Source organism: Ursus americanus, chromosome 8 (genome assembly GCF_024610735.1).
Source record: "Ursus americanus isolate L20-20 chromosome 8, mUrsAme1.1.p, whole genome shotgun sequence".
Taxonomy (NCBI): domain Eukaryota; kingdom Metazoa; phylum Chordata; class Mammalia; order Carnivora; family Ursidae; genus Ursus; species Ursus americanus.
The window spans coordinates 34,097,758-34,122,712 of record NC_142134.1 but is presented as its reverse complement, the minus strand read 5'-3'; the positions used below and the strand labels follow the sequence as shown (position 1 = coordinate 34,122,712).

Genomic DNA, 24,955 nt, shown 5'->3' with positions numbered 1-24,955 from the left:
ACAAGTACATTACATTTTTATTTTTAAGAAATCAAATAGCCAATAACTAAAAAGTCAGAAACACCCAAACATGAAGTAATGTTAAATGTTTATTTTGGAGGCAGTGAAAATGTGTAATAAGGAAACTTGAACTGCAATAAGAAAAAAGACAGGTGATAATTAATTCACACTTTTCACAAAATGATGTTAAAATGATTAGTTTATAAGAAGGCAGAGGTACAGCATTCTTGACTTAAGAGTAAGATCAATTCTCAAATAAAATATCCAATATGTTGATGTAATAGGCAGTTCACAATAAATCTCTCTAGAAAGAGAACTAACTTCTCATAGGAGAATAAATGAGTGTGACATTCATAGCCTTTATATGGTGACAGACTGGTGGGCTCAGGTTACTTAGTTGAGTCCCAGTAGATCAACAGGGATTGAGAATTATTTGATGACTGTCAGTTTAAAAATCCACTGATAAAATATAACATACTAATGTTACAGAGCCTGAAAAGTTTGCACATTTGAAACTCTTAAGTGGGTAGAGAATTCATCTTTGCCTTCCTTCCCAAATTCTCCAGAGGTGTCTCTATAGCTATATGCCTTCAGTTAAAGCTTGAAAAGCTGAGGATATAAGGCATTTAGAGGAGATAATTTCTACTTTAGGAGATTGCCCTTTACTGTTAGAGATATCCTCGGGATGATCCGTCAGTGTGCTGGGACTGTTTATAACTGGAGGAGGTTTCTAAAGCCGCTCTCTATTTCTGCAGTGAAAAAGAAAATCATCCACTTGGACTCAGTCAGCACCTCGTTCATGCCTCTATTCTGGCTTGTGTCATATTATCTTGTGTTGGACTACTTACATGTGATTATCATCAAAACACAGAGAATATCTAAAGAGGAGGGAATATATATATATATTTAAAATATATTGTTTGGTTGTTGTATATATGTATATTGTTTGTTTGGTTTGCTTTGGTTTTCACACTGGTGTTCCCAGGTCTATTACAGTGGAAGGTTGGTATTCTTCAATGTATATGAAGAAAAGAAAGAAAGAAAAACAAGAAAGAAGGAAGGAGGGAGGAAGGGAAGAGAAAGGTGATATTCTAGGATTCTGCCCTCGCAAGATATTCTCGTAGGAACTTGATAATTCTTTGAACACACGTTAAGGGTAATATCACCTTCAAATAATGACTGCCTCCAGACCTTCAAGCTCTTACCGTGTAGCCATACACATAGCATAGTTTTCACAGCAGATGGTAAGATGCAATGTAAACATACATAAATCTAAGCTCACTCATATTTATGAATAATTATGCATATTCTAACAGAAATATAAATTTCATCACTGCTATATTCTATGTTGTTAAGAAGCACAAATGTGTATCATGACGATATTAATTCTTAAGTGATATCAATGTGTTTCCACTTTCTGCGATATTATACCTTCAGACCTCTTGCCCTGTAGCCTTTAAATAAAAAACAAAAAAAAGCAAAAAATGGAAGGTTGATTTCTTAATGTTGCCTTAAATTACTCCTCATTTGTTAAATACTAATGTTATGAGTAATAGTACAGGAAAGAAAGTTGTTACTGAATAATTTTGAACACTAAGGTCTATAAAAGGAACATTTAAAAAAAATATGTTGTATTTAAGTAACATTAAGTTCACAACAACATGTTCAGTGATGATTTTGATAGCTCTTTATCGGGCTACCCAAAAGTACCAGTAAAATGTTAATCTGGACAAGGTACATGCCTAAAATATAATTTCTTTTATTTATTTTGAAAAAAGAATCAAAGAAAAACAAAAGCACCAAAACCAAATTATTTCTCAGAAATACATTATGTAAGCACAAATTTTAATCTTTTTTTGTTTGAACTGTTAGATCATGAAAGAACTAAAAACTCCTTCATCATGTACTTTCTGATACCTAATACACTCTGCTCGTCTTCAGGTTTTGTCAAGAGTTTAGCTAAGCTAAGATACTGCTGCTTTGGCTTCTGTTTGTTTGACCAAGCAGCCTGCAGTGACCTTCACCTGACACTAGCCCCTCAGACAAGAACATGCCCAAGATAGCAGCCCTCAGAGTCACAAGTCGTCCATTCTGATAGGACTTTTCCAACAGCCCTTGGGACTAACAGTCTCCTCTGTTTCCCAATGACTCTTCTTTATGTGCCCCTAAGATAAGACTTCATTGGGGCTTACCAAAACCCCTTCTTTTGGTTTGAATTGACTAACTTAGCCTTAATCCAGGAACCCCTAGCACTCCACTCACATACCCTAATAAAGGCATGTGCCTCAGCTCCTGTCTGTCTATATCTGCACCCTGTCTTCTCTCACCTCCCCATGTAGCTCCTTGAAGCCCGCTGGATACTTCCACCAGAACCTGTGAGTAATAAACTTCTCTATTTTCATTTCTCTTGTGGTCCGTTGCCAAACCTCAGCTCACCATCTGGCACCGTGTGCTCCACTTAGTGTGTGTTAATTTGACAAATTCATAACAGGTTTATATACAGAAGATAGCCTTGATTCATTACAAGTTCAAACAGCAAAATCCCTGTTAAACCAAACCTGACTGAAATAAAATAGTAATGGAATATCATATTCCCTTTACCTATAATGCCACATTCTATTCTATCGTACCCAGATATATACATTTGTCTCAACTATGTGGACCATAACCACATTTGATAGGAACTACAGTATATTTATTACATAATTATTCCATTTTGTTACATAAAGGGTGTTGTCTAGTAAAGATTAAATTAGAAATATATGTGTATATATTTATTACTTTAAAGCTCAAGTGTGTCCTAAAGATGTGCCCAATGATTTATACGTGATTTAAATTGTTTTTTACTTACTCCCCCAAATATGGGTTATATGGACATACAGAAAGAAAAAAAAATTAACTTCAATTAACTTGAACATTTTATTACAGTGTGAAAATTTTGTTAAACCTTCCTTCATTTTGTCATTTTTAATATATTTAAATGATGTGAAAAATTTATATTATTTTTACAGTTATTATTTTAGATTTACATTACATTTTACATTGTATATTTTTACATTTACATTAAAGTTAGATTTTAATTTGTTAGCAATATTCAAGGCTCTGGGCCATAGACATTTCCTTATGGAAATCCCTACTAGATGGCATTCATTCAGATGACTCCAGTGACATAGCTTGTTTCAGTAAAATTTAAGGGGAAAAAAAATAAGGACATTCATTGTCCAATGTCCCAAGCTGGCTAAGTGTGAGAGGTGGCTGAGTATCTTCAAAACCAAAGCAGAGCCCAGGATACTTGTTCGTTATATTAGTTTCTGGTGTACAACATAATGATTGGGCAATTATATACATTATGAAATGTTTACTACAGTAAGTGTAGATACTATTTGTCACAATCCAAAGTTATTACAATATTATTAACTATATTCTCTATGCTGTACTTTTCATCCCTAAGACTTATTTATTTTCTAACTAGAAGTCTGTGCATCTTAATCCCCTTCACCTATTTTGCTCATCACCCCACCCTCTGGCAACCACATTTGTTCTCTGAATTTATGAGTCTGTTTCTGTTCTTTGTTTTGTTTTTTAGATTCCACTCATAAGTGAAATAACATGGTATTTTCTTTGTCTCATGTATTTCACTCAGCAAAATATCCTCTAGCTTCAACTATGTTGCAACAAATGCTAAGATTTCATTCTTTTTCATGGCTAAGTAATATTCTGGTGCTTCTGTGCACTGCGTCTGTGTGTGTGTGTACCACATCTTCTATATCCCTTCATCTGTTCCTGGACACAGGTTGCTTTCAGATCTTGGCTATTGTAAATAATGCTGCAATAAACATAGGAGTACATACATTTTTTTTTATTAATGTTTTTGTTTCCTTTGGGTAAATACCCGGTAGTGGAATTATTGGATCATATGGTATTTCTATTTTCCACACTGGTTGCACCAATTTAATTTCCCACAAATAATTCATGAGGGTTTCCTCTTTCCACAACCTTACCAAAATTTGTTATTTCTTGTCCTTTTGGTATTAGCCATTCTGACTGGTTTGAGGTGATACTGTGATTTTGATTTGCATTTCCCCGATGATTAGTGATGTTGAGCATCTTTTCATGTGTCTATTGACTGTGTATCTTCTTTGGAAAAGAGAATTCTTTGGAAAAAAGAATTCAGGCCTTCTGTCCATTTTTTAATTGGATTATTTGGGTTTTTTGTATTGAGTTGTATGAGTTCTTATGTATTTGAATATTAACCCCTTATTGGATATATCATATATCTTCTTCCATTCAGTAAGTTGCCTTTTTGTTTTGTTGATGGCTTTTTCATAGTGCAAAAGATTTTTAGTTCGATGTAGTCCTAATTGTTTTTTGGGGGTTTTTTTGTATTTGTTTTGTTCTGTTTTGTTTAAAAATTTTATTTGTTTATTTGACAGAGAGAGACAGAGCAAAAGCAGGTAGAGTGGCAGAGGGAGAGGGAGAAGCAGGCTCCCAGACGCAGCCGAATCCCAGGACTCTGGGATCATGACCCAAGCGAAAGACAGATGCTTAACCAACTGAGCCACCCAGGTGCCCCAGCCTTTTTGTTTTGTTGATGGTTTTCTTCATAGTGTAAAAGATTTTTAGTTTGTTGTAATCCTAATTGTTTTTTGGGTTTTTTGTTTTGTTTTGTTTTTGTTTTATTTTGTTTTGTTTTTGCTTTTGTTTCTCTTGCCTGAGAAGACAGATTCAGAAAAATACTGATAAGCTAATGTCTAAGAGTTTACCACCTATGTTTTCTTCTAAGACTTTTATGTTTTAGGGTCCTACATTGAGGTCTTCAATGCATTTTGAGTTTGTTTTTGTGTATGGTGTGAGAAAGTGGTCCAGTTTCGTTCATCTGCATATAGCTGTCTAGTTTTCCCAAAACTATTTATGAAAAGACTGTCCTTTCTTCGTTGTATATTCTTGTTTCCTTTGTCCTTGATTAATTGACCACATAAGTGTAGGTTTATCTCTAAGCTCTCTATTCTGTTCTATTGATCTATGTGTTTATTTTTGTGCCAATACCATACTGGGTTTTTTTTTTTTAATTAATTAATTTATTTATTTCCAAACTGTTTTGATTACTGCAGCTTTGTAGTAGAAATCTGGGATTGTGATACCTTCAATATGTTAATTCTTCCTGGGATGTTCTTTCTTTCTCTCTTCCTTTCTTTTTCTTCTTTCTCTCTTTCTTTCTTCCTTTCTTTCTATCTTTCTTTCATTTTATTTATTTATTTGAGAGAGAGAGAAAGCACATGCATGCATAAGCAGGTGGAGGGACTGAGGGTGAAACAGGTTCCCCTTTGAGCAGGGAGCCGGATGCAGGGCTCAATCCCAGGACCCTTGGATCATCACCTGAGCCCAAGCAGAGGCTTAACCAACTGTGCCAGCCAGGTGCCCCCCTGGGATGTTCTTTCTAACTCACCCATGCTAATTAATTGTAACATATATATTTTTAAAATCCTTCTGAGTGCCTCCTTCCACTCAATTTAGCTTTTTTCTCATCCTCATGCCTTTATCAGGTGAAAAAGTATTCTTTAACTAGCCTTCATAATATAATTTGTGTTAAACTTGCATATGCTCTTTCCTATGTTATAATTTGTTTTAAAATGTGTAATGTATCTTTTCAATTTGACTCATGTATATCAGGGTAAGGAAATATTTTTAATTTTTAACCTCAAGTAATCTAAAGTATAATAGCTACTCATTAAGTAATTATTTGTCTAATTTGAATAACATGTCTTTCTTGGATATACATTTGACCTTTGAATAACACATGTTTGAACAATGTGGGGCCACTTGTTCAGAGATTTTTTTTGCAGTACAGTACTGTACATGTATTTCCTTTCATTGTGATTTTCTTAATAATATTTTCTTTTATCTAGCTCATTTTGTTGTAAAAATGCTATATATAATACATATAATATTCAAAATACGTGTTAACCAACTGTTACATTATTGGCTTCCAGTCAATAGTAGTTTATTAGTACTTAAATTTTGGGGGAGTTAAAAGTTAAACATGGATTTTCAACTGCATGGGGGTCAGTGCCCCATACCCCCAAATTGCTCAAAGGTCAATGGTAGTCACAATTTCATTGCTAGGTTCTTTACATAGACTAATCTCTATGTCTTACATACATTTTTAAACATGTGTTTCTAAAATTAACTATCTTAATTCAGTCTTGACTTAATAGGAAACAGGATTTCTTTTAATAGTATAATAGTCCCCTCATAATTTTCTTCCCTACTGGTTAACATTTCTCTTTTCACCCTATCTTTACATTTCCAAGGAAAACATGGTTTATTCACTTTCTTTGATCTAAAAACATGTTATATCAGCTATATTTTTGTTCTACATTTACAATTCAAATATTTGGAAGTTATTATTATACCTTGTCTGTCAAGAATATACAATTTTTAGAATTAAATCCAAGAGGAGTCTGGCTATGACAATGCTCTAATTTTGCATCCAAGACATATTTATTGTACGATAGCATTTAGGTTATTTCCATGTCATCCAGTTCAATGCTTCCCAAGCTATGTAGGACAAAATACCACTCCTTAAGAACTTCTATCATACATTTGTAAAATACAATGAAATAAATTGTTAGAAAAAGTGAAATACTGATAAACTAATTATAGTTCTTATTTTTTAAAAATTATTTGAACAAGCACAAAATTAATCTTTCAAATTGTTAAGATAGCTTACAAAAGCTCATTTCTAACTACTAGGTTATATAATGGAAATTTCAACCAATTGTTGCTGGGACAAATAAGATATCTGCTTATCGGGGATCCTAAGTGGCACACAAAGTTGTCATCTCAATTTGTTCATGAGGAATGGATGTGAATTAGACAGAAGATTGTGACAGAACACTCGGGGCAGAGGAATCAAATTTTACCCAGACTCAAAGAATCGAAATTACAGTATTTTGGGGGAGCTGGTGAGTAATATAGAATGTTAAAAATGGAATAATAAAGAAAGGGTAGAAAATAAACCAAACAATGTGAATCAGACTACGAGTCAATATAGAGTTGAAGAATGAAGAGTTTGAGACAATGAAGTTTTTCAAGACTTCTGCTGCCTTATAGAAGAAAGGCTTCCTAGGAAACTCAAATTTCATATTACCCATATACTGTCATCCCCATTCTAGCCTGGATTTCCCTCCAAATCATTGTACCTAACTTGGTCTGATTAAACTAAACAATGAATACTACCCCACTTAATACAGGGGGTACTTATAGTATTTCTTTGTGCTTCTTAGCTGCATCTACTGATCTTTCTCTTCTCACTCAAATATTTCTTCTTAGGTTTCTGTAAAGAGTTACCATATTTCTTCTGTCTCTCCGGAAACATCTCCTTATTTTCCTTTTTAATCCCCCCTTTATTTAAGATCTGTACATATTGGAATTCCTTAGGCCTTTATTGCTGGTTCTTTCCTTATTCATTATATTGTTCTTTCTAAATTTTAATCTTCTATACTACAATGGCTGCAAGAACCACTTATACTTTTGTAATTCCCAAGTCTACATATTTAAACATGACCACTTTCCTGAGTTCTAGATCTTCATACCCAAATGCCTGTAGGTTATCTCTTTTTGGGTATTTCACAAAGACCTCCAACTTAAAGAGAATAAAACTGAGTTCTTGCTTCCTACCTGCTTCTCTACTTGCCTGCACCAAAAACAAAAGAGCAAACAATCTCACACCTGAAATTAATATTACACCTTATGTTAGCTAACTGGAATTTAAATAAAAACTCAAAAAAGAGAAAAAAAGAAGAAGCAAACAAATAAAAGCCAACAAAAAGGACTCAGTAAATTATACTATTCTCAGGATCTCAGTTGCTCAAATAGCAATTCAACATCATACCTGCATCTTCCCTGGCTCTTATTTTTTACAAGCAAACAAGTTCTGTTCTTTCTATCTCCTGTGTCTGTCATATACTCCTATTTCTCTTCCATTGTATTCACTGTCTGGGCCGCACATAAACATCATTCCTCCAAAGAGATTCTCCTGTTTCACGGATTATCTCCCTTTGTTTACCACCTCAGATTACCTTGTTTCCTCTCACTGTGTAGGTATCTTTGCACTTAACATTACTTATACAGTGTTTGGCTTCCACTGGAAAGAATAGTATCTATGAGAATAGGAATTGCATCTGGTCCAGTTAATGCATTATCTTGAACATATAATAAAACACTAGACAACAGGAGATAAAATAACATCTTCTTAATAGCTTCACCATAAGCAAAAACAGTATTCTTACATGGTGGTATATTTGGAAAATGGAAAAATGTAGACATAATTTAATTGATTACACCTAATAGTTTATACTTATTTTATAAATGTTATTCATGAATAGTTTTCTAGAGGATATTTGTTTTTCTTTACTATATATTGATGTCCAGTGCTTATATATCCATTGGCATCTTTGATGATATATCATGGTATAAGTACCCAGGGCATATTATTTGGGGTATGATAGTTGGATATAGGATGCTAGAAACTGATGCTACAAACATGGCCCCAGTGACCATACTTCCTAATTCTAATGCTTCCTAATCATTTCAGAAAGGAACCATAATGACTATCATAAAAAATGACTGAATTCTTACAGTTATAATAGAAATGTTAATTTAATTATGTTTCCACATTAGTGGAATAATATTACTGATGTACTGCCACTATCTAAAATACAGCATTCGTTTAAGGAAAACCAATGCTGTGGTGGACACATTGCTGTATTTTTCATATTTACAAGAATATAAAAGCCCTAGATTCTCCCAGAAGATAGATATTTACTTTACTTTGATTTGGTATTTACCCTACTTATAAAAACAAGAATTAGAGTAGTTAAGTAACATGTTAAGATGATAAAACATTAATAATTTGCACGGCTCAAACGCAGACACAAATGTCTGACTTCTGTGTATAAACAACTGCACCACATTGCCTCTCACGGCAGTATGTATTTGTTAAATATAGTAGGTTCACTTTTTCTGAGACAAATCTAAGTCAGGACAGATGATACTAAAATATATTAAGATCAAAGTACACTGATTCTTTTGAAATTAGAATTTCATGTCATATTATGGAATTTCCAAGTATATCCAAAAAGAGGAGTAGGCACTGAGGCTCCTCTGGGCTCATAGAAAATGGTTATGTTAACTACCTCTTTGGGGAGGAATCGTTCATTTCAGTTCCTTAATTTTTAATGATATAAACATTTTAAGCATATCTGTTGCTTAATTTATTATTAAAGATGCTTCAAAGATATTTTTAATTTCTAGGTTTGAATGTTAATTAATGCTATTTTATGTTTGCATATAAAAAATAGAAACAAAGCTTTGAAAACTTCTTTCATATCAAATGGAAGGGAAATAGACATTTTTCAAAAGTAGCACCTCTAACAAAACAGGTGAACATATAGGAAAGAAAAGACGAAAAGAGAGAGAAGCAAATCATAAACCATAAATGAGAGTCTTAACTACAGAGAACAAACTGAGGGTTGCTGGAAGGGAGGTTGTGGGAGATGGGCCAAATGGGTGATAGGTATTAAGGAGGGCACTTGTAATGAGCGCTGGGTGTTACATGTAAGTGCTGAGTCACAAAATCTACTTCTGAAACAAATACTACACTATATGTTGACTAAATAAATTTAAATATAAACTAAAACATGAAAAAAAAGAAGATGGGGATTGAAAGAAGAAAGAAAGAAAGAAAGAAAGAAAGAAAGAAAGAAAGAAAGAAAGAAAGAAAGAAAATTGAAAAGAAAAGATAACAAAATAGCACCTCTGTCCTGAAACACATTGTCTGTATCAGAAGTCAGAGTCAGATTCAGATGTTCTGTCCCAATCGTGAAATTAAAGAGAACATAAGAATTTGGTATCATTAGTATCATTAATGTCATTAGTCATCAGTATCTGTTAAGTGGTAGTGTGTAGTAGTTAAGAGCAAAGCCCAGAACATATATTGGCCAGTTCAAAGCTTGGTTCTAATGCACACTAAGTTCTTCATTTCAAGTCTCTGTGCCACTGTTCTTCCTTTATAAATAGATGAATAGTAATACTTAAATCCTCTTTACAATAAATAATAATAAAGTGCAGAGATATTGGATTATGTCCAAACAAAATAAAAACAGTCAGATTCATATGTTCACAATAAGAAATAAGAGGAAGGGGGCTGAGGTGGAAGGAAGGAAAAAGGGGACAGGGATGGGAGGAAGAGATGAATGATAGAGGAGGAAAAGAGGAAGGAAAAAAAAGAAGAGAAGGAGGAGGAGGGAGAGGAATGGAAGAAAAATAAGATATTGCCATTTGTATACGCATGAAATTCTAAAAACTGCCACGAGGATATTTTAAGACAGATGCCATTCTCATTTTATAAATGAGCAAATTGAGGCATATATATGCTTAGGTGCATGCTGCTCAAGGTAAAATATTAAATGACAATATTAGAAATTAAGAATTCTCAAAATTTCTAACGAACGTATTAAAAGTGCAATTTTATTCAGTCTGATTACCCAGTAATTCTCTCTAGTATTTTCTGGTAAAAACTGATATTTTTACCATTAGAAGGATTGGAAAATTACTGAGTTGCTTTCTTTTATTTATAAGTGTCTTTCTTAAACATGCAATGTTTTATCAGTGTCAGGTGTACAAGAGAGTGATTCAACAATTCCATACATCACTCAGAGCTCATCACAGTAAGTGCGCTCCTACAAGTAGTCTTTGAAATGCTTTTTAAAGTTTTGACATAGAGCAAATAAAATAATAGGAGAAAGAGGGCTCTTGAGGTCAAGTTCCTTGGAGAAAAGATTAAAGAAAAAAGAATGGGAAGATATTGGAAACATTTATCAATCCTAGCTTTTAGAGTTCTTGCTGTGCTCTTGAATCATCAATACATCACTAGATAAGCTTCTGACATTTTACAAAATAGAAGTGAGACAGGGATAGTGAGCAACTGAAAATAACTCATTGTTGAAGTTTTAAAAATTATTTTTCATATATTTTCTATGTTCCAATTAAAAAAAAGAATGATATTTACATTTTAAGTTAGCTCTCCATCTTATCATCCTTGGTTAGTCATATTATTTTAATCACATATAGGACGTAACTAAATTAGTTAAATAAATATCCCCATCTTCATTGTCTGCCTTATGAAAAACTTTTTAGCTCTTTATAATCTGAACATGACTGTGAGTAAATTGTACACTAATACAAAGTTAAATTTTACACATCTTTGTTGGGAGCAAACCAGGAAGAATTTCGGCATTTAAGGAAATGGTTCAATCAAATGTCTTTTTCTGTGAATATATTTTTTCAAGAATAATTTGATTTAGAAAATAGCAAAAACTACTTTCAAATATCCTACTCCTTCATCCCAAAACTATCACTGCTAAACATGAGTGCATTGTCAAAACTACACATTCTTGAACAGGCATCATTTATTCAATACATGTTGGTTAAACACTTTCTTTGTGCGTGTTTGTTAAATACTGTCTTAGTGCCAACCACTGTTCTAAATGTTGGATATACAGGAATGAAAAAAAAAAAAACAGATCCCAGATTTTGTGAAGCTGGCATACCAGGAGTACTCCAAATAATAAACAAAATGAAAAAGGAAAAATAAACAGTATGCTAGAGGGTATTAAGTAGTAGTAAAGAAATAGAACAGGGAAGAGTAATAGAGAATACTTGCAGATTTTACAGTTTGAAAAAAGTAGTTAACAAAAGCCCCCAAAGAAAAAGTGACAATTAAATAGATCTAAAGAAGACACTGACTAATTTTATGTAGGAAATGGTATTATCTGACTTGGTATAAAAACATACTAGTCCTGGTTTCTATGTAAGGAATATACTGAAGGTGCTAAGAACAGAAGTTAGAGGAAAGATTTAAGAGTGCTAGCAGTAGAGGTGGTGAAAATTTGTCAGTTTGGATATATTTGAAAGTACCACTGAGAAGATGGATTGTATGTGAGGTGTGAGATTAAGATATGAGTTATGATGTCTCTAAGTGTTTGGCTTGAGGTATTTGAAGGATGTAGTTGCCACTTATTGACTTGGGAAACTCTGTGACAAAATCTGGGGGTGAGACCAAGTGCTCAGTTTTAGATATACTAAGTTTGAGATGCCTAGTAAATGTCCATATAGATGGATAGGTAGCACATAAATAGATACATAGATAGATGCATAAGTAAATACATACACAGATACATACATAGATGTATACATACATAGATAAATGAATTTGCAGTTCAGGAGAAAAGGAGAAGCTGCAGTTACATATTTATAAGTCATCGATAGATCATATTCTAAGCTATGGGACACAATAAGATGAATGAGTAAAGATGGGCAGAAGTTCTGATGACCGAGTTACTGACAGTCCATCCTAGTTAAGTCAGATGATGAAGCAGCAGCAAGAGGAAAGGGAGAAGCAACGAAATAAGTTTTTAAAATATGTGTCTATTATTCTGAAACTCACATAGAAAAAGTGTTTTAATAACGAGGACATGCTTATCAGTAACAAATGTTGCTGATACACTAAAATAAAGTGTGAGAATTGACCTTTGGATTTAGCAAGGAATCTACCACCGCCTCACTGGCGATCTTGGCAAGTTCAAACTCTGACAAGTTATGGAGGTAAATGTTTGAACGGTGTAGGTTTAGGATAGAATGAGAAGAGACAATATTACAATGTGAACAGGATGAAAGTAATCAGAGAAATGGGGCAGAAGCTGGAGAAGGTAGTGAACGCAACAGGTTTTGGCTTGTTTCTTTTTGGGTGTGTGTGTGTGTGTGTGTGTGTGTGTGTGTGTATGACATTAAGTAAAAGAACATGATTCAGTATATCTTCTTTAACCCCAGGAATTCTCTCAGTGCTTTGTTTCATGAATATCTTTAGTAGATACCTTGTCCATTTTGAAATTTAAATTATAGTATCTAGATACAAACTAAATTTCTACTAGAGGTCAGCATGTATTACTACAATACATACATTCCACTCAAGGTTTTTGAATATTTATATCTAATCGAAGCATTATAACAATTCATGTCAATGGACAATTATCAAGAAGTTAAATTTAAACTCTGCCAGTATCACAAAGCTCATCACTTATTTTTTCTTGAATATTTATGCACGTTAATTTTATCTCTCTAAGTGATTGTTAAAACTAAGAAAAATATATCTTATCCCTATTGTGTTCAAGGCACCATGCTAAGCATGTTGCATATATTAATCCTACTTTTCAGTCTAAGCTTACAAAATAGATTTTATTACCCTATTTTCTAAATAAGGTGACGGGGATCATCAATTCAGCGACTTGCCTGAGCCTTGATAAATATGATTGATGGAGCAGGGATTCGGTCCAGATATACTTAGTTCCAAAGAACACGACCTGTAATTTCTACTGCTTTATAACACAGTACGTACTGAAAGACAGGGACTCAGTCATTAGCAACACTTAGTTAGTATACTGAGTAGTGCCAAGCACAATGAAAGGCACTTAACATGACCTTGCTGCTAATAGCTGTTACTTTGTCAAAGGAAAACAGCATCTTGAACAACAAACAAAATCAATCTTTCTCATGTTTACAAATTTGAACTTTTAGGAGTCATAGAACAAAAAAATCTACATGAATACAGATTTTTTTTCTTCTAAATGTCTTGCGTTGAGACAATTTATCAAATTACAAAACAAAAATGAGACAAAACAGAATCCAGTTCTCCTGACAACTCAAACACTTCTGTGTTGTAAGATACACATCACACGGTGCCGTTGTGCAATAAAGGCGGTGTGGAATCCAGAAGTAATCCCCTAGTTGGCCTACTGAGTTTCCCCAAAGTTTGCCACTGGAGATGCAATTACCAGGACTATTCAAATGCAAGCAAAATTTTCTGAACCAAAATTCCTAAGCAAATCCTTATCGCTAAAGAATGCTGGCTTTCTGCATGCTTATTTATTTATTTACTTATTTATTGCAATTTAAGAAATAACTGAAAATATAAACCTCCATCTTTTACCTTCAAATACAATCTCAATATCAAAATTTAAATGTATGGGAAAAATAATTCGCAGCCCATTAGCAGGTTCTCATTACTTTAAGGTGGATTTTGCATCAAGGTTAAGATACATGTCAGAAAGGACACAAAAACCAGTCCCATTTTAGAATCTTGGTCTTTGGGAATCCTTGACCAGTTTAATATCCATTCCATTCATTACCTTATTTCCTTTCATTTAATTGTATTTTTCTTATAAGTTTTAAATTTTCAAAAGTGACATAATGCAAACATCAGCAACTTCTGGATGATTTTTTGTTTTGTTTGACTTATTCTTGTATGATATAAAAAAAAAATCCAAAAACTTTATTGAGATACTAAAATAGAAGTAAATTGTAACATGCATGAAATTCATAAGTTAAAATTCTGTTATTAGTAATACATTTTCATCATTTATATATGATTCTAGTTGTACTATAGAAAAAGAATGTGACTTGGAATTGCATAGAAATAGTTTTGAAACTCTTGCATTCCACTTATGACCTGTATGAACTTGTAAAAGTTCTTTTTCTTTTCTTTCGGTCTGTAAATAAAAGTTAATATCAGCCAACTAATAGGTTGGCCATAGTGTTATAATTACTAAGTAAGAAAGTATGTACAATCTGCAATTAAATGCAGTAAACAGTTTTGTCTCTTTCCCTCTTACCTAGAATCATAGGTATAGTTAAATGAAATCAGTGTTTGAATTTTATTTTTAGAACAACAGAAAAAAGTTATTTAACATTTTATAGCAAAGTAAATGAAGATATGTTTTTAAAAATATCAATCTTTCACAATAAATTAAACTACTAGTGACTTTTCAAACTTATGAAAAACTGAGTATGTTTTAAATATTATATACACATATGTATACCCACAAAGTACACATATATTTAGGCGTTAATTTTCTAACCTAGGTAAGTATGTATCTTATCTTGCCTGAGTGAAACATCTGTGATATGAATATAGAAGTGTAACATAATAAGCAAGACTGTTTTTTAGGAACTTAAACATTGTAAAATTGAAATAAGTAAACTTTTCATAAAAAGTGAGATGTTCATTTTTCAAGACAATTAACTCTAAATAATTTTTAAATGACTAGACTTTATCATATATGCTAAATATCATTTTTAAGTAAACTTAGCAACTTTTGCTTGCTATTTTCTAAGAGCACTAATAAAACTCTATGATAATTTGAATATATAATGAAGTACATGGAGAGAGAAATTTTGTTATGTAGGCTGAGAAGTTGAGCACTGGAAATTTTACCTCTAGACAATGGTCAAGTTAGCAAGAAAAACCAGAACCTAATAATTATTAGCTACCATTTAAACGGACTACGAAAGACAATAAATATTGTCACTGAAACAATATATGAAGTATCTATCTTACCATTCATAAAACTAACATTAAAAGCCAGGAATATATTTTCATACAACTTTGTCAGCATTAAATCAAGTGATCAATAATCTTTGCGCAGGTAAGAGAAATTTAATGAGCAAATATAACTTACCTTATCCACAATACATATCTGCTTTCTTGTTTGAGCATCGAGTATTTCAATCTCAAAGTGCACAGTTTTTGCATGTTTCACTACTGGAGCTGATTTTAGAGGCCCTGCTGAGAGCACAAGTTGGGACAAACAGTGAAAGTTTCTCAAGTCATTCTTCAGCATGGACCGTGTAACTCCCCGGGAAAATATTTCTCTCTTGCGTTCCGAAGCAAGGGACCTGTGCCTTTTGAACATTGTGTGAACTAGCAAAAGAATCTGTCATGTCAACAGAAGACACTTGCAAGTGTGTTGCCTTGCACCAGTTTAAATACTGCTGGTGAAACCGGGAAAGGTCAAGTGCCATGCCTTTCCAAGAGTTCAGTTTTATTTAGCAGGCTTGAAAACAATGACTGATCTATTTCTATATATAACACGCTATTGTAAATTGCGGCAGTGTAGAGGATTACTTTACTAGCGTTCCAATTATTTCTTGCTTTCTTCTTTTATCTCTGCTTCTTAATATGGTCACTAGTGTCTGAAATTCCAAAGCAAGAAAAGAGTGGAAAGACTTTTTATTATCTTTGAATTCTGTATGCACTAATCTTTAAGTACATATATTATTATTCACACATTCACATTTAGCATAATTTAAAATTAGCGTATGGCTATCTTATAGATAAATTTAAAAACACCTATTGCATTATTACTTAACAAAATTGTTTATAAATGTTGCCTAAGATAAAGATTTGTGGCATGTTTTAAATACATGTAAATAAATGTAAATATATAAACAAGTATATATTTGATATATAAATATCAAACATGCTACATAAAATATAATGTAATATAAATATTATATATTATATATAGAAATGTGTATATATATATGATACAAATGGATGAATTCTTCACTTTGTACGGGGAAGAGAAAGATGACAAGTCATCCATGAGATTGGAATATGTAGAAAGCCATTTTATAACTTGAGGAGAAAGAAGTAAATTTCATTTTAACATTTCTAAACATTACATATTATTGGAAAATCTTTGAATATATGTACAAAATTAGTACTAAACACCACATTTACCACAATACCAAACTATAGAAAATTGAAATAATCTCAAAATAAGCAATGAAAAATGTTAAACAACGTGGAAAGAGGGGTTTGTGAAAAAGACTCCAAGTACCCGGGTACCAGTATATCTGGTAAAGAAACACAACTGAGGGATGCCTGGGTGGTTTAGTTGGTTAAATGTCTGCCTTTGGCTCAGGTCCTGGGATCGAGTGCCCCTTGGGCTCCTTGCTCCTTGCTCGGCAGGGACTCTGCTTCTCCTCTGCCTGCCGCTCCCCCTGCTTGTGCCCTCTCTCTATATGTATCAAATAAATAAATAAACAAAATCTTAAAAAGAAAAAAAAAACACAACTGAAAAATATTCAAAGCATATTGTCACTGATTCAAAGGGATATTACAGGAAATTATTTGAGATGCTATTTTTAATGATGACATGAAAAGCAAAATGACTAAAATTGCAGAGCTGTGTGGGGCACCTGGGTGGCTCAGTCCATTAAGCCACCGAGTTGAGCTCAGCTCAGGTCTTGATCTCAGGGTGATGAGTTCAAACCTCGTATTGGGAGCCCATTTAAAATAATAATATGGGGTGAATCTATATATCTATATGAGGCTAATATTTACTTTTTTAAATAATTTTTTTGCGGTATTCTTTTTTTTAAGATATTTATTTATTTGAGAGAGAGAGAGAGCACAAGAGAACACAAGCAGGAGAAGGGGCAGAGGGAGAGGGAGAAACAGGCTCCCTGCTAAGCTGGGAGGCAGATGTGGGGCTCAATCCCAGGACCCTGGGATCATGACCTGAACCGAAGGCAGATGCTTAACCGACTAAGCCACCCAGGCACCCCTAATATGTACTTCTGTAATTAAACGAAGTAATGTATTGGGTTGCAATTTTGACCAAACATTATGCAATAGAGATCCACTTACACGTTGTTCAGTCATCAATTTGCCCTTTAGACAACCATTATCAACTTATCTTTTTTCCATTCACGGATCATGCTTTTGGTGTTTTACCTAAAAAGTCATCATCAAACCAAAGATAACCTAGATTTTCTCCTATATTATCTTCTAGAAATTGTATGGTTTTGCATTTTACATTTAGGTCTATGATCTATTTTGTGTTAATTTATGTGAAAAAATTTTTTTTGCCTGTAAACTTAATTTGTTCCAACAGTTTTTTATTCAAATTTTTATTTAAATTCTAGTTAGTTAACATATAATGTAATATTGGTTTCAGGACTAGAACTTAGTGATTCATCACTTACATATAATACCCAGTGCTCAACACAGTAAGTGCCCTCCTTAACACCCATCACCCATGTAGCCCATCTCCCTCCATCAAGCCTCAGTTTGTTCTCTATAGTTAAGAGTCTCTTACGGTTTGCTTCCTCTATCTCGCTTTTTTACCTTCCCTTATGTTCATCTGTTTTGTTTCTTAAATTCTGCATATGAGTGAAAACATATACTATTTGTCTTTCTCTGACTGACTTATTTCGCTTAGCATAATTATGTGAAAGATTTAAGGTCTGCGTATAGATTCATATTCTTTTTGCATGTGGGTGCTTAGTTGTACTAGTAGCATATGTTGAGTAGACTGCTCTTTCTCCATTGAATTGCCTACAATTGGTAGATTATATTTGTGTGGGTCTATTTCTGGGCTCTCTATTCTATTCCATTGATCTGTCTATTCTTTTGCCAATATCACATTGTCTTTATTACTGTAGCTTTATAGTAAGTCTTGATGTTGAGTAATGTCAGTCACCCAAATTCGTTCTTCAGTATTGTGAGAGCTCTTCTGGATTTTCTGTGTCTTGGTTCAGTTTTTATCATAGATGCTCCATTTGTTTCCAAAATTGCATTGTGTATTCTCTAAATCATAGTCTTTCAAATTTGAATATCTGCATGTTAACAATGGATTTTCTCATAAGATCATAGGATTGGAAATTTGCAAAACTGATATACCTTTGCTCTGAATCAATGGCAAAAATGGAAAAAAGGAAGGGTCTTATGCCCATCAGTGGATAAATGATTGTTACTCCTTCCTCTAGAGAGTAGTTCAATTCTCTGTATTTAACATTTGTTGTCAATAGACTACTCAAACAATGGAAATTGTAGTCATTATACATGTTTGTGACATTTAACCAAGAACTGTGTCACCCACCTAAGGTTCATGAGGCAGAGATGAGACCTGGTTTTGTCCATCACTCTACCTTTAAGGCATACTATAATTCCTGGCATATAGTAAGTACTCAGCATTGTTTGTTGAATAAACAAATCATCATATAAGTGAAGTTTTTCCTTCTAAACTGGTATATTAAAGAATGGTATCACAATAAGGTAGTCACTGGAATTTAAGAACATCTTTGATAGTAGGAAGGTCCTCATGATAAAACTATGCTTTTAATCAGTGCTACATCTCACCTGAGTAAGTCCTGGAAGACACTAAACCTGAGGAGTATAGGAAGCAAAAGACAAACCACTTGTTCTGGACATTTTATGTCAATGCTTATGGAAAAATCTTGTATATTAGTTACAAAGAATTAGAGTTTAAGAAGTTAAGACATGAGCAGAATATCAAACATCAAGGTACACCATTCTTGGATCTAGGTAAATATATAAACAAGCAACATGTGTCTAGGAAATAACATTGTTTAGTGGAAATAGTATGGGCTCAAGAAGTTACTTGTAATTAAATAGTTATAGGATCTCAAGCTTTCCATTATCCTCATATTTTGATAACATTATAAATTTCATGAAATTTTGATGAAATCAAATAGGACAATGCATATGAAGTACATGGAGAAGTTTCTGAAAAACAGAAGGCATTCAGTATATACTCACAAGAGTCGTGTGCTGTACTGACTGAGCCAGCCAGGCGCTCCCAATATATACTTACAATGTACTTTCTCAGTGTTGGTCTCCAAAATCAGATTTATGTCTCCCCAGATCAGTTCTATGCCTTTCTTCACTCTACCACCCTACTCAAGAATTCAAATTATTTCTGTTCTCTACCTTTCTAAACCTGAATAGTTATAATACTAGTTCACAGGAAAATGAAATTTATTCATAATAAGCACAGTGACAGGCAGTGTTCTAACCTAGTTCCATTGACTCCCCTATGGATCAGCAAGTATATTATCCTCTTCCCCTGTGAAGTTTATATGGTCTTATTTTTTCTCCAATTTTCCCAATTTTAGTGATACCAATGAACTATGAAATGGGCTCTGAATCAGCAGGCTAAAAGCAGATAGGAAGAACCTTAGTAATAAAAAAATAAATTATTTTCTGAGTCCCCAGAGGATATGAACTTTCCCAAAATAATATTTTATATCCTGATCTATTATACAAGCTTCTGGAAGTCCTGAAACTACTAAGTGGTTAAAATCACTGATGTTAACATTTCAACTAATACTTAATAATTGAAAAAATATATACATAATAACTAAAAAACTATTTTGGTCACATGAAATAAATCACTCTTAATAGAAGTAAAGGGACAGAAGAGAAAAGCAGATGTTGTTATCATGAAGCTTCCATTTTACATTTTTGATAAACAGATTAGGATATTTGATCTGAACCAATTATCAATAAAAAATGATGATAAATGCATCACTTCAAATTACAGATAAATAATAGTTGCTCTATTCAAAAAGACAGTGTAGCTGAAACATACGGGAAAGAGCTCTGGTATTAAAGAAAGAGATGTAGATTCTTACTCTAATTCTGCCAATGTGTGCTGTGTGATATTGGATAAACTGGGTAACCTCTCTTAATAGTAGTTATAACATTCATGAAATGAGTACATTCTCAACATGATCTTAAATGAGCCCTGTAGCTATGATTTCCAAGTAATATTAATTTATCTTTTTTAAAGTTTTTTATTTAAATTCCAGTATGTAAGTGATGAATCACAAAATTCTACACCTGAAACTAATACTACATTGTAGCCAAGTAATATTTAAAAGTTTGTTTCCTGTTTAAAACCAGCCATAACAAAGAAGTAGAAATAAAATCTACATAATAGTCCTTCCTTTACAAGGTTATTGGGCAGTTAAGTAATGTTTGTAAAAATGTACTGTGAAATCTGTGACATGATTATTGATTAATAAATCAGACTGGAGTGAAAATATCTGTTCTTCACCAAGACTATGATAAAATTAATGGTTTATTGAAAGGCACATCCATTCGACTGAGATTTAATCTTTTTTTAAAGAAAATTGAGTAAAACATAGGCTCATCTTGTGTGTCTAAGGTTCAAGGTTTTTTGTAAAATTAAAATTTCCATGGAAGAGGAAAATGAAAAAGAGGGGCAGGACTTAATTTCATAGTTTCAAGCCAACCATGCATTTCAGTTTATCTTGTGTTTACTTTTTTAATTTCGATTTGAGTATTTACTAAAATGTTTCCTTTGAATCATTTATATAAATTACAAACTCATCACAAACCATTCAGTCTCAGTCTCTAATTCAGCTTCGCCTGCTTCATTTCCCTTAATTGCACACTGTGCTTTTATTAGAGTAGTTGGCTATGCCCTCTCTTGCATTCTTTGAATCATTCCTGGAGAGTTTCCAGATCATTCAGGCCTGCCCTTCCCCAGAGCCTGTCTTAAGAGTGCAGTTGTTCGCTGATGTGTGTTGGCACAAGCTACCCTTTACTTTGGGAACTGAGGCCAAGCCTACTTCTCATCCTTCTTTCAGGGACTTGTTGTCAGGAGTGGTGTGAACTATAAAGCTTCTTAATCATAACATTCAAAAAGAACCTGAAAAAGAAATAAGAGAAACAAAATTCAATACTTCCTATGAACTTTTTTCCCCCTCTACTTTGGTAAGTTGTGGGGAAATCATGGTCAAACAAAAATCTAAGGTTGAGTTTGAGAATCAAGAACTCAGTTTGTTAATTTTTTATTACATGTAGCTGATTTTTTCATTCAGGTGGTAGGATTGAAGCAGGTGAATTTCTTTGCTTTCATAGATCTTCAAGAAAACGTAAAATACGTCAGAGAAATGAGAATGAAGCATACAGAGTGACGGTATTTACCATCCTCATAATTTAAAGTTTAACAATATTATTATTATTATTCAAGTTTTTAAATGCATATTTAAATAAATTTAAGTAATAAGGCCTGAGATGTTCAAAGTGAATTTTCAGCTGGAAGCAGAGAGATTGACTATCAATATTTGAAGTATCTTGTTTTACGATTCTCTGGCGTTGCCATATTGTTTTCATTTTGATACATCTTATACCACAAGACTTACATAGTTTAAATCTACTTAGAAAAAGAAAAGATGTCTATGCTGAAGTCCTTGGTATTCAGAGAGTAACAGCCAAAGCTCATGTCAGGCTTATTATGATCCAGGCAGTGTACTCCATGCTTATCCACATAGCAACTCTATAGGACGGCGTTTATTCTAAATGCAGAAACTGACGTATAGAATTTAAGTATCTTGACCAAAGCGAGAGTCAAAAAGTGGTCACAAACCAGTCTAAGTTCCTAATCACTTCCTGGCATCACTTTTCATGACCACACACATACATATACAGAGCTAAGCATATATATATAGGGGCCTATTATTTATCTTTACGTTCAATGCTTAAAATATAATTGTGACTGCAAAATGTTCGACACACACATTTTCAACGACACACTTTCAAAACCTAGCGATCCTTCACATACAATATCATCTATCTGTGAGTATGTTTGTTTGTACAAATGAATGTGTGTGTGTGTGTGTGTGTGTGTGTGTGTGTGTGATGATTTAGAGCAATTGGCGCTGTTCTTTGGCGGGCTTACTCTTAATGAAATGGTAAACATAACGTGCCCTGACAAATACATAGGCTCACACTCTTCTGGCTTTTTTTCACTCTAAGTTTGCCCCATGAGTTGCTTGACTGGCATTCCTACATCACAGCTATTCTGGGTTTTACTTGAGCCATAATGATACCTAGAGTTACATAATTTTTTAAGGACTGAAGCAGACCAGTAAAGGGCCATTATGTTTGCTATATAAGAAAATTAAACTGCACTGTGCTGAATAGTCATTTTATTCTGTCTTCTGATTTAGTATAATATGCAATTTCATAAAAGAATTGCATTTTCTTAAAGTCTCAGAATTTATCTTAATCTATTTTTGAAATAATAGAGCATAGCATCTAGTGTGTAAAAATGACAGGTATTCAATAAAGTTTAACGAATAAATTAATAAATGGAAATGAAAATATGCTAAAGACAGTATAAAAAGATGTATAAATATAGTTTTATGTTAATAAGTACAGTCAATATCATTATTGGGTGGGAATGTATGTGGGCCAGAATATTCCTTTGATTATATTAGGAAGGGATGATCCAGTCAAAAACAGTCATACTTTAACTCTGCCATACTGTCTCCACTGGTAGAATGGAGTGACACTGGATGAATTAAGAGGAATCACTTATCAGGAAGATATAAAATCCAGGCTAATGTATCTTCTGGTGGTCTATATAATCACATAATAGTGAACAATGGCAAGTCTGTATTTTTTTTAAAGATTTTGTTTATTTATTTATTTGAGAGACAGAGAGAAATCATGAGCGGGGGAGAGCCAGAGGTAGAGGCAGAGGGAGAAGCAAGCCCCAACATGGGGCTTGATCCCAGGACACTGGGATCATAACCTGAGTGGAAGACAGACGTTTAACCAACTGAGCCACCCAGGTGTCCCAACAATGGGAATTCTTTACAGTTGAATACCAACTAATAAGGTATAATAGAATTACAAATACACCACTTTGTTACCATCACAAAATTTTTTCAGGCAAAAATTTTTCAATGGACAATGAAACAGGATATTTACATAGTTTTAAATATCTCCCCATAAAGTAATCACTAAATACAAAGGAAAATGTAATGTTTCACTGAAGAAACTTGGTAGCCATCACCATAAGTGATCTATTACTACAACATAAACAAAAATGCAATAAGCTGTAATTTTGTGTCCCCTGATATAAGGTACTAAGAAGAACATAATATTGATTCTGTACTATTCCTCCCAAAAATAGTTGCTCACTCTAATCATAAGAAAATATCAGATAAAAATAAAACAAGACATCTGTACTAAATTCTCCAAAAGTTACAATTAAGACAATGAGTAAATAACTCCTCCAAATGAAGAAAGACTCAAGAAACATGAACAATAATTAATATTTAATTCTTGAGTTGAGGTGGGATCAGGTAGAAACTTTCAGTTATATGTCATGGAGATGTAATGTATATGTAACAGCATAAGGAATTAGTCAATAATATCATAACAGCCTTGTATGGTGACATCTTAACTAGAATTATCATGAGAATCATTTCATAATGTACAAAAATATGGAAACAATATGATGTTTCCCTGAAACTAACAGGGTAGTGTGTCAATTATACTTAAAAAAAAAGATGAATTTGAGATAATTGAAGAAACAATGGATTATATATGAAATAACATTATTGTATAAAGATTTAATGTGCTAAGTTAGGTAATTTTATCATAATTATGAAAGAGAGTGTACTTAGGAAATAAACGTTGAATTATTTAGGGGGAAAGGACCATGACGTTTTAACTAACTTTCAAATAGTTTAGGAAAATATAGTATATACACACAAGTCAAAAAATGGCAAATCTGGGTTACAGGTGTTCTTTGTATTATCATTGTTACTATTTTTTAAGCTTGTAGCTATTTAAAAATAAGTATTTTTGTTATAAATGAGGTTATGCTATGTAACACTTGAAAGAGATGAATGGTTAGTATATTAGGGTACAAATCTTTAATTTAAAATGATTCCTCATTTGCCATGAGATTAGATACAAAAAAATAATAATAATAATAATAATAATAATAATAATAATAATAATAGCAATCTGGACTTTTCCAGGAATCTGTGACATCTTCCAACTCTTGACCTCCTGGTAAATGTGTTAGTAGTTTTCTTTGGCTCGTCTTTAGTACAATGGCTTTCACTGTTATGACATTACATCATTTATAGTTTAGTGCAGTCTACACATAAAGGGCACTCAATAAATTATAGAAATGAATAATTACCATAAAATTATTATAAAGTTCACATTGCACCAACTACCTTATACAGGATACCAGGAACTATGAAAAAATGTCATAAAAAGAAGTGCTGTGTTTCCCCTAATTGTAGAAGATATTTGCAGGAGTACTTAAAAACTTTTTTTTTCGGGTCTCTGCTTAAATATCACCATTTCAGAGAGGACATTCCTATCACTCCATCCCTACTGGCCACAAGTCTGGGTCTTATCCACCTTTAATTCTTCTGAACGCACATCACCATTTGACACATTAAGTATGCA

At 33.1% G+C, this 24,955-nt stretch overlaps 1 protein-coding gene across 2 annotated transcripts in view; it reads right to left on the bottom strand.

The window, feature by feature from the left end:
• Positions 1 to 15,901, bottom strand: part of TECRL (trans-2,3-enoyl-CoA reductase like) — a 96,870-nt gene extending 80,969 nt beyond the window's left edge. Inside the window, exon 1 of one of the 2 annotated variants that reach the window (XM_087864111.1) lies at positions 15,576 to 15,901. In XM_087864111.1, the coding sequence (XP_087720237.1) occupies positions 15,576 to 15,809 (234 nt within the window). In that variant the 5' untranslated portion in view covers positions 15,810 to 15,901. The remainder of the gene's footprint in view (positions 1 to 15,575) is intronic. The other variant, XM_045771495.2, reaches the window with a different exon arrangement.
• Between the last annotated feature and the right edge of the window lie 9,054 nt (positions 15,902 to 24,955).